Source organism: Galendromus occidentalis, unplaced genomic scaffold (assembly GCF_000255335.2).
Source record: "Galendromus occidentalis unplaced genomic scaffold, Mocc_1.1 scf7180000077442, whole genome shotgun sequence".
Taxonomy (NCBI): Eukaryota; Metazoa; Arthropoda; class Arachnida; order Mesostigmata; family Phytoseiidae; genus Galendromus; species Galendromus occidentalis.
The window spans coordinates 1,915,685-1,926,756 of NW_003805430.1; the positions used below are offsets into that span (position 1 = coordinate 1,915,685).

General features: G+C 53.0%; 1 protein-coding gene across 1 annotated transcript; it reads right to left on the minus strand.

The window, feature by feature from the left end:
• Positions 1 to 854: 854 nt before the first annotated feature.
• LOC114828231 (uncharacterized) lies at positions 855 to 10,731 on the minus strand. Its single transcript, XM_029111488.1, has 5 exons — positions 10,677 to 10,731; positions 3,697 to 3,820; positions 3,369 to 3,487; positions 2,010 to 2,163; positions 855 to 1,239 (listed from the first exon to the last, which is right to left on the minus strand). The coding sequence occupies exons 1-5, from the start codon at positions 10,729 to 10,731 to the stop codon at positions 855 to 857; spliced, it is 837 nt and encodes a 278-aa protein (XP_028967321.1).
• Between the last annotated feature and the right edge of the window lie 341 nt (positions 10,732 to 11,072).

Below are 11,072 nucleotides of genomic sequence, written 5' to 3' on the forward strand. Positions count from 1 at the left end.
TCGGCAACGAGGATCGTAACGATGAGTCAGCTCACTCAGAAGTAACACTTCGGTTCATCAGGCGGGGGATACGGGGCAAACTCCAGAAAAGAACAGTGGTCTCTGTCCCAGCGTTCATATCCAGATGTGACGACAGGGTTCAGTCGGGACGTCCGAAGCTCAGCGGGAATCTTTCCCGCGAGCTTCCACGATTCCGGTGGAGGATGGAGGAACATTTGATCGGTTGTGGCATCTGTCGGATGCGGTTCTGAGCTTGGCGCTACCTACTGCGAGAGAGTGTTTTGAGTTTTCTGAACGCTCCCCTGCGAAAATTCAACGAGGTCGGAGCGGAACTTTTGGCGAAGACACCGAACACATCCGTCCGCCACCGGGTAACAAGGATTCGTGAGCGTCATTCAAGATACATATTCATCATCCGGTCGTCGGAAACATGCTTGTCTGGGAATACGAGAGGAATAAATGTAGGGGAAACCCGCTTCAAAAATCGAAAAGCAGAACTTCTCACTGTCTGCGTCTCATATTCAGGAATTGTATGCTCGAGTAGGTGATTGAAGAACTCCGAGAGAGCAAACTTCCAAGGCTATCTCAGCAGAAGTCGGTGGACATCGAGAAACTTTTGAATGGATTCACAGACTGGAATTCCCTTATTTCTCTGAGTGGCCGTTGCTGTGAGGTCGACGCCATGCCATCGTCCGAAGAGTGTGCCGCACGCGCTTTCGTCATTTCTTGTCACGGAAATGAGGTTGCATTTGCATTTTAGCTGGACGGTTCCGCTGTCTCTCGGAGCTGTTTCCCGCCTCCTCACGTTGCCCGACGAAGATTCCCTTGAGGGAGCTCCCTCTGTCATGAATTCTCTACGGAGTTGCGGCCGACGATATGACAGCGGAGACTAGCGTCACAACAACAGCAACAGCCAGCAAAAGACGCGCCGTAGGGGCGGTTTTTCTGAGTGAGAATGAACGCGCAACGCCACTGCTGCTGCTACCGCTGTGGCCTCTATTTTTCCCCGCCGGGGGATGATGGGGAAGAATCTTCGGCTTGTGATAAGTATTTCCACCTCCTCCACCCGTAGCACCTCCGGATCCTGGAGTCCCCTTCGACTTTTCGCAAACGGCTTTGAAAGGTCGACAATTGTGATCCAGGCCTTGGTATATCTGGCGAAGCGGGCTCTTCGTCATGGTCCGTCCCCCACACCGTCCAGCGTGCGTCTGAGTACACTTGAATACCGCGTAGTACGCACTGAAAACAAAGCGGATATTGGGTTAATTGAGACAGAACGATGCTGCCGTTGCTTGTCCGAGGGAATTACACGAAGCATCGTCGCTCCGGACCAAGTCCCTTGCCATCGTCTACCGTGAAGTGTCCTCAGGAGACGGATCTCGTTATTATGAGCCATCTCCGCGTACGGCGGAGATCACCAGCGGCAGCAGCGGTAGCACTACAAGCAACACTAGCGGCCTTCGTCGTCGTCGTCGCTCCCGCTGCTTGAAAGAGCTACGAGTCAGGGCTTATGTAATGGGCAATACATTACGGAGTTTATCTTTCCCTTTGCGACGTCTTCTCCACCGGTCCATATGACCACCACGGGCCATTAGGCGAGACGCGAACTTCTAACGAGAGTCTTCTCGATCCAGGAGCGGAAAGCCACGAACAATAGCCACTCGAAGACATCAAACTCAGTCTGTCACTCGCCCCGACTCAAAGCACAATCTCCCCTGCGCAGATGACTTTCTAAGAGCAGTGGATGATTCGGCGGCTCACCCAGCCTTTCGCTAACCCTCAGCTCATTCACTACCTGTGGCGTATGAGTTTATTTTCCGGGGGAAGGAATTCCGAATTTTCGGGAGGCTGAGGGCAGCCATCAGGATAAGGAGCCGGCTCTCCGAGGCCTCCACACTCGTATCCCCAATAGAGAATTGGGGTTCATCAGAGCCGGTCTGACCCTGCTGTCTATTACTTCTGCCCAGAATGCGACCTCGTCGAAAGATTTCATGGGTACTTCTACTCACCAACACATATTGTGCAGCGTGGTCGGGTTGTGCATCTTCTCTCGACTCCTCGATCCAAATGCGTGGGCAACCAGATTCACGTAATCCTTACTACAGACTCCATTATTCTGTTCGGAATAGATCCTCGAAAGGCAGCCAGCTTCCCGGAGATAGTCTGAAAAGCAGAATGCATTGTAAGAGCCAAGACTCCTCCGTGTCGCGCGGAACTCTTCTCGTAACGATTGGGGTTTCAAGGAAAGCAATCGTTACGCCGCCTGCCTCGATCTCGAATGTCGTCAAGAGGTTATGAGATGGGTGCAAGCGGAGATTACTCGGGAATCGGATGGTTCTGGGACTTTGTCGAGTGAAACTCGTTCGTATCGTTCATTTCTCCGCTGCGTTCCTCGTCCCATTCTTTCCCTGGCGATCGACAGCGTGAGTGCTCCAGCCGTCTTCATGAATAGTTCACTATGGCGGCCGAGCGGAGAAGGGAGGCAAGAGAAGGATGAGCTCGCGCCCACGGGATACGAGAATCGTCGCAGTTTGTTGTGGTTGAAGGAGCTTCTTGTGCGTTTGTGTGGGCGGGCGTATGAATTCCGAGCCTCGGTGTTCGAGCATCGGCGTTCAGTGGCGATTTGCTCGAAGATAAAGAATTGATGCTAAACAAGCGGACGATCACCGACAGCGGCCGAAGGAGATGCCCCATACAAAGGAACAAGAAGCGGTCGGAAGAGAAGAGCAGAGAGACCTTTGGGAGGTATAAATTGTGCAGCGTGACCTCCATTTGTGCTTTGCCGAGGTTGTTATTGATGAGCCTTAGTTGTAAGAACGGGGATCAGCCACTCATGTTCGGAACACGATGCTCCCTATGCGTCGTCTCCGCCCATGCCCAGGACAGCGGTTTTTGGCACGAACGGCCCCAGAGAACACCAACGCGATTTCGCGTTCAAACGAAACGATACGAACGACCTAGATGCGGGGGAAAGATCATGCCGCAGTCGAAGTACAGCGTCTTCGGGATATTCTCAAATAGGGTAATCCATCAAATTGCGAGGAGCAGTGCGAGACACGAGACCGTTCGAGGCGAATGAAGAAGATGCCAGTCTAACAGACAGCCAGGCGCCCATCGCCGGATGCCTCTTTCTCAGAAACATGCCAAAGGCTCACTAAGCAGCTCTTGAGTGGCTTTGCAAAGGGGGCGAGCGAGCGAATGGCCGGGGGATCCCGCGTCGAACAAGTAGAGATGATGACTCCGCTATACCAAATGATGCGTTTAGCGTCAATGATTGCGACGATGACGTCGAGGAGGACGGGGACACTCGTTTGGACTCCATCGTTGTTTGGAACACCGCTAATGCAGGATCCAGGGCTCTCACTTACCGTCTTGAAAAGGGCCTTTCCGGCACAAGTCGCGGATTACACTTTGCTCGGCTTTGACAACGTGCGCATATGAGGAGCGCACGTCACTTTGACATGTATTCGACTGGTTGAGTATACAGCTGACCGAGTTGTAGAAGAAGGCAAAAAAAGTTTTTCCTTTAGAAACTCTCCGCTTAGCTCAGAGCTCTGTCTGAGTGGATGCGTCTAGAACTAAGCCGGCGGAACGAGAGCGCCGCAGATCCATTATCAATCGTTATCATCATCGTCTCTATCCCCGGAGTTCGACAGACCCTCGACAGACCCCAGACAATCGGAATCCTGAACTCACTTGTGAGCAGCGGCCATTTTATCACAGTAGGTTTTGAGCTGATTGATATTTACAATGAGACGAGTTGTTGACAACTCTTCCTGAAGTCCCACGGCACAGGCCAGGATCTTTTCATGTTCACAGCCTGGAACAGAATTAATTCTTTAATGCTCGAGAGCTCTCAAATCCCTCGAGGAATTAATTTCTACGAAGAGCGTCATTGAGCTCGGCCCTCGAGGATACTTCAGGTGGGCTCGTAGAGAGGTTCTCTCCCACCGGGAAGGAGCAAGAGGAGCGCTCCACCGAGTGTTCCCACCCGCTCCGAATGCAAATCTTGCCTAGGATCACGGCTGTACTCGATTGTGTGAGCGCGGTCGGAGGAAGCGAGCATGACCAAGGAGGGAACCACGCAGGATCGGTCGGAAGCACCGGGCTTCGACCAGTGCGGTTTTTCCTTCTGCGTTCCATTTCTTCCCTGCTTCATTCGCTTAGCGTGCTCGCGTGAAGCACAGAAAGTTCGTTAGCGGCAGATGGTTCTGCCCACGTACTCTAGTTCACTGCTTCGACGATTGCATGAACAATCTAACGATAATATATGCTGTTCGCGAGGCTCATTTCCTCGACAAGCTACCGCCAGCCGGCGGAGATGTCTGCCTGGCCACCTGCAACTCATTCATGAAGCTATCTTTATTTACTCGACGGCTCCGACGACGATAGAAGAGTGTCGGCGTCGTCCTTGCGCAAACGTCGATGATGCTGCATCTGATCCGAGAGGGAACTGCTTGATCCTGATGCAGGCAATCGTATGAATGATACAACATCGTCGGCTCACCCATGACAATAAACAACAAGGTTGCAAAATATGTCGACATGGATGGATATACGTAGAGGCGCAGAGCCAGATTTGCCGAGTGTACTGGCCCAACAACGAAGGAATAACTTCTTGTACGGAGGAGCAGCGCGAGTACACAAACTGTCACTGGTAGATGTTGGTGGGATATTGAATCAAAAAGCGGAAGCCTAATTTCATCAGTCTTTGACAAAAACGCTCTCGCCGCCCACGCGAACAGGGATCAAGCAGGAAGTTCCCTCCTTTCAGGAAAACAGCGGAGCTTCGCTCTTCCCTTTTTTGTCCCCCACCCCCTCCTCCGTGTCCCCGCCGCTCGAGGGGTTATGCGGACCAGTCAGCCTACGAGTGAGCTAACGCTACATCCGTCAATTTAGGCTTGAGCACAAACAGCCAGCAGCCAAGCTTTTACAAACAGGACGCTTCGGGTAGTTTGGTTTGTCTGTCTGATAAGCCTCGAGCGGCCCCGTTGAGAGTTAGCTTGCATGGTCTTGTCTCGAGCTCGCTCGGAAGTCTCGGTGGTGGGTAGAGCCAGATAACCGAACGGTCGCCGGACGAGAAGTTGAACAGATGGGATCCCGGCGACGACGCCGTCGTCGACGACTATTAGATTTTCGAAAAGTGCCGCTGCCGCTCCTGTCCCCAAGTGCGACATTCGCTCAAATAGACAAGGCATTCCCATCGACTCAACCGGTCGAATGAGCTGCAGCTTGACCGCAGGGTAAGCCGGCTCCGCAGGTAACTTTCAGTTTTGAGCTGACCGTCAGCCACACCTCTAGCTCTGGAAGTTGTTGGCAGGTTGTCACTTGTGTTTCCATGGTAGGTTGACAGCCTCGAGGAAAGGAGGAGAACAGCGGAAGCCCCGCTATTCACGAGTGGCAGCGCAAAGCTGATGCGGACGGGTTTTCTCGGCGTAGCCAAGGAGCACATTTCTTCGCTTCGATACACACATGGGGTCTGATCACACATAAGGATCGGAACTCATGCTCTGTCGAGCAGTCGGCGAGCTTCTTCTCGCCCTCGAAATCTGATTCCTTAGTCGGAAGCTGAGGATTCGCATTCGAGCTGATTTCCGCATTTCAGTGGCCTCCTTTCGTCCCCGAATCGGCGGTATCCGCATTAGCCGGAAGTCACCGAGCCCAGAATGAGGATGTCGCCGAATGGACTTTTGATGCTCAACAGCTGCAGTCTGTATAGCTGTTTATGAGGGCTTCTTCCCTGGCCGTTTCGCTGAGCGCGTCTTACCCGTTTGCTAATTACAACTCGTTCAGATGGTTGACTCTGGTAGATCGGGTGCATGCCCGGGTGCTCGCCGTCCGTCCGTCTCTCTCTCTCTCGCTCCTGAGTTGGCTTGGCATCCGCCAATCGCTTCGTCAGACGCCGAAGTCAGGCCGGATTATCGCTGCCGACTGTGCGGGTCTGTTCGAAGCTTCTCGGCTCGAAGGAGGTCGTATTTAGAGAATCGTGCTAGATGACCCTCGGTCCATCCACGCTTCGAGGCTCACGGGCTTCCGCTAATTTTTCCCCTCCGAGTAGATTCGAGAAAATCCCGAAGAGACTCCCGAATCTACGAGTACGGACACCGACGGGCAACGGCTTCGTCGCTGGGTGATAAGCTGATCGGAAAAAATCAAGAAGAAGAGCTCCTTAAGGGAACGGTTTGCTTCCGGTCCGAATCTCTCCCGAAAGGGTATTGAGAAAGTTCCCGAGAAACCTGTCGCCGAGACTCATGCGGCTGAAACCCTCGAGTTCTGAGGGGGAGATTTCGATAATATCGTGGATTGCGATCCAGCAATGTGAGAGAAATGTTGGACCGCAAATAGAGCACCTCTGTAGGTAACTCGGTGAGTCCTCGATTGCGTCCGATCGGAGCGTTCTTGACACTGGCTAGCAGGGTTCGATTTGACTCTCGGCCAAAGGGTGACGCGGTGAGGGACTCGGCGATTAGTCGATCCCGCATTGGAGGCTCATTCTCGTGTAATCGACACCGTCCAATCTGAACGACGACTCCTCAGCATCGAACCAATACCGCTAAGATTGAGGAAAGAAATTCTTTCGAGGGAATCTCGAGGAACTCGTTCCAGCTGACTTGGGCAGGGACTCTTCTGGAGCTCGAGTTTTTCAATATCAGGCTCGAGAATGGACAGCTCACATTCGAACTGTGTAGCGCTGTGGAGAGCGACCCGAGTCGTATTTAGGTCAGGAATGTTCATGAGACGATTCTTTGAGTCTCTTTCCCCATTCAGATTCTGGGTGAACACAGTGGCTCTTCGTTGCTCGCTCTCCAACGGAAGTGCGAAAACCGAAGAGGAGTATACCCCACGACTGTAATGCCTACATTACGTCTGCCGATCGTACGTCTCCGCTCGTATTCGTCTCGCTCCTGTGGCGATCGGGACGTTTCCCTGGAGAACTCGAGTTTTATTTCGCTCGTCAGACAGGAATTTCAATACCGAACAACATCAACGGGGATTGCCTCTGAATCCCGAGACGCCGCCGTGTGCGTTTCTGAGCTTGTTCCTCCTGTCCCTCGACACGCAACGCTAAGCCATTCGATTCTCGAATGCACCGCTGCGGAGCCCTCCAGCGGGGAGGTTCTTAATTTCTCGGGGCGGATGGCATAATTCAAAACTAAACGAGCCGCCCGGAGCTCGGCAAACGCGGGTACGCAGTTCAGAGATTCCGTCGCAGGTAGTGTGTCGAGGATTACGTCTTATTCGCCGGATGATCAGAGGAAGAGCTTTCCTGTCCCCGCATGACTGCGGAACGAGGCGGGGAGCGAGGGTCGTTCCGTCAGGGACTTCGGTTCGGACAGCCTCAAAAACGAGAAAATGCAGTCCGCCTGTGAATGGCGCTGTACGAATTCAAACTGATACTGTTTCATTGAAATTCTGAACTTCGGAATATTCGATTCCGTACCTACGGCTCGACGGAGCTCTCCGAAGACTTCCCTGCTGCGTTCGATCTCGAAGGGGAACTGCGAGCTCAGGGACGCCCAACAAAAGGAAACACATCCAACCTGACCTACAGCCTGACGTTCCTTTCAGATCGACTCCTGTCATACGGAGAAGAACGGAATTGCCACGTCGAGCGGAGAAGTAACGCTGTCGCTCCTCTGCAGTCTCGGCGCTCCTATATATCGCGCGGACTCGCTTGGATCTAGCAGAAGTTACGGCCTTCGGAAGAATCATCACTTGCCACACTCCGGAGAACCGGAGAGTTTGTCGGTAAGAGTTGGAGCCACACATAGGTTGTTCTCAAACGTGACGCCGACGGTAAGGTAGCCGAGGAGAGATGCCAGATCCATTTCTCCTTTGTTCAGCGCCGTAAACGCAGCTTCGGGACGAAGGATCCCAGCGGCGAGCTGAGGAAGAAGGCATACGGGCGAGAGGACGCGTCAGCGGACGGAAGGCCGCTGGTCCTCGAGCTGCGTCTCGTAAGGCGCCGATGAAATCGAATGATCGAGTCTTTCGAATGTAAGCGTTAGAGACAGCTCTCCCAGACAGATTGGAGGAGGATCGGCACGAGTAGCGGCGAATTTGATCGTGCGATCCCCTGGATGCCATGCGCGATCAGGATTCTAATTAATCTGGTGCTACGCTGGCAGATGACTGGCGCTACTCACCGTACAGAATCGCGCATCGAGACTTGGTCGCGTCTACTATCGATTCCGTTTCTCTGCTCTTCAGATGGATCCTCTGATGGTCCCCTCTGACCGATAAGCAATCCCACAGAATGGAGATTGATCGCGCCTAACGTCTGCTTTGTTTAATTTGCTAAGCGCAACTACACGAAACGAGTTCGCCGATGTCTGTTTGACTTCAGGCCTCATGTGGTTGGCTTCGGATGTCGGAATCCGAGCATTCAGAGGGAGTCGATCGAACCAACAGCGATACAGGCACAATGGCACTCGATGTTTACAGGTCCATTCAACGTTGCGATGAATCAACGATCAAGTCCAAACGCCCAAAGCGAGTTGCGAACTCGCAAGTCCTTACGCGATTCGGTCAATCAGTCTTTTCCGTCGTCCCGTATTAGCGAGGCACGCAACGAGCTTAAATCGTTCTCTCCAATCTAAACGCCCATCGTTTCTGCACAGCCGACGTGAAGATTGGTGGAGACCCGAACTAGTGAATATCCGACGAATTGATAGTTCTTATCGAGCTGGCGCCGATAATGAGAAGACCATGTAGTTGATATGCTGTGCTGCCAATCCGCTCGCTTGGTTTATCCGAAGATGGCGCCCGCCGCCGAGCTCCGCCCGCAGATCCGGTCACGTACAAGCCAAGCGTGAAGGAGACGTGTTGGCCTTCCGTCTATTGGATTTTTGATTGCAATAAGCGAGACTCGAACTTGCTCGCCACCGACCACAGTAGTTCGGGCTCTGTCCGGGTTCCCGCAATTTTCGTTCCATCGCTCGACGATCCGCGGAACTTGTCACGTTTCCAGAAGGAATTCAGGGGAATGAGTCCCGGGCTCGAGTCCTCCGGTCCAGAGCTGTCGGTCTAAAGCAACACGTGGCTCTGCGATCCCAATCGGAATTCTCGAGACGGAAGAATTCCTCAGGAAACTCCCTCAACCTCTCCTACCGTTGCCGACTCGATTCGAGGTCGCGGCATCCATTCCGGCAAGAGATAACTTCCATGAGTGAAACCCGCAAACATCCAGACCACTCCGCGTCGATAGTGGTTTTCTGTTCAAGGAGGTCGATTACCGACGGAAAGAAAAATCCGCGTGGGACTGACGCGGACCGGGTGACAGTATCTCGAAAAAGTGACGGACTTAGGCTAGACCGTGACACTTATCTCCCAAAATGCAGCGATTCAGCATCTGAGGAGCAGCTTTTCCTTCCTAGAGCATGCGGGAAGCAGCTCTCAGAGTCGTAGCTCGGGACTCGCCTCTTATCCTCAGTGGAAGCTGCAGCTTTTACTCCGCCGACAACGCTGGTGTAATCCCATTTTGAAATGAGTTCGTTTTCTAGAACGAAGAACGATACAGACGAGGCGAGTTGGGCTGCTTCATTCGGTGAGCTCGGCTGCGGTTTCACTCATAATCCGACCGCTATCTCGTAGAGCGCAGGATCTCCGCTCCACGTTACTCTCCTGGGGCGCTCGCAGTAGCAATAACGCCAGTTACGATTTCTTCAGGAGCATAGGATAGGTGTCTGAATGAGCACCTCCAACGACGGCGGTAACCGACGGCGTCATGCTCGCTGTAGACAATCGCTTGGCCGGTCGATCGCTCTGGACAGGCTTGACCGATTGCACGCACCATGTTCTCTTTGTAAAAACGACGTCACGTTCCAGGCTGAGAGCGCAAATAAAATCAGCTAATGGCCCAAACCTCTATTTGCTTCGAAGCGGTGGACCCACTGACCCGACGTGGAGTGCGGATGGAGCAGAGACCGGGGCGGGGAGCAAGATCCGAGAGCCGCCCCGAGAAGCTTTCCTGCCTCAGCAAGGAAGTAATGGCAGAAGATGCCACCACCCGTTCAAAAAATTCCACCATCGCTAGTCCACTGCCAGGTGGAGAACTTGGTGTCCATCAACCTTGCAGAGCGAAGCTAGACCTCAGCTGAGGGCTTTGGGAGCAGCGACAACGCCGACTTTTGGCTCATTTCGAGACAATCTCCTTTTTGGGCTGTCAGAGAAGTTTTTGTTTGAGCGGAGGCCGGAACATTGGTCAGCCAGACGAACGTTGGGACGAAAATCACTAAGCAAAGAGGAAGATGCAGAATTGTTGACTCAGTTGACTCTAGCGTTTGTCGAGTAATCCCAAAAGCGATTCCCAGATTACGTTCCGTTTACTCGGAGCAATATGTTCGCCGCCCGATGAGATTACCGTCCGAATGCTAAAGCTCCCCGCCAATAAAACACCTGACATGCTCGCTGTCCGACCCGAACTATCTCTTATTGGTCTTACTCCACCGTACGACGGACACATTGCCGCCGTCGAATATTTTCCCTTCCACCCAATTTTAGGAGCTTGCGGAAGCAGGCTGCAGGTAATTCTCTCCTTCTATCGGAGGTTCGTGGAGCTTCATGGAATAGAAATCATCGTTTGTTCCAGGAATTGATGTTCCCCTCACCGGGGACGACATGTGGAGGTGATGAAGGTCTCCTTTCGACGGTATGGAAACGCGGCGGAACTTTACCTTGGATCCCGGGAGTGGCGTAGGTTGTGAACGCTACAATCAACATGAGTAGCATGCCTCTAAGGTCTAGCGATGTTGATGTTGTAAAGTATCCGGTTCGCGCACACTCATTTTTCTCCACGATTCACCAGGACCCCCGCATCCGTCCAAGAGGTGGGCATAACTGGAGGATCCCAGCCAGTCTCCATCCTCCTCGTGTAGCGCTCCTCTTTCCTTCCGGGAGCCCTTTCCACCATTTGAGGGTCATTCTCTATTTCCTGATTCTTGCTGTCACCCGCGATGTGGCTCGCGTCGATTTCTCCAACCGAGGGTCATTTCTGGCGTCTACATCATCAGCGAGAATCAAATCCATCGGTCGGTCGGTCCAGAACAAATCCTGTAGCCAGGGTTCTTTCC

Coding starts and splice junctions, on each gene's coding strand:
- LOC114828231 (XM_029111488.1), bottom strand. CDS start 10,731: ATGCTACTCATGTTGATTGTAGCGTTCACAACCTACGCCACTCCCGGG. Junction 3,821..10,676: donor CGCCACTCCCGGGATCCAAG/GTAAAGTTCCGC, acceptor ATTCTGTTCCAG/GCTGTGAACATGAAAAGATC. Junction 3,488..3,696: donor AAAATGGCCGCTGCTCACAA/GTGAGTTCAGGA, acceptor CAACTCGGTCAG/CTGTATACTCAACCAGTCGA.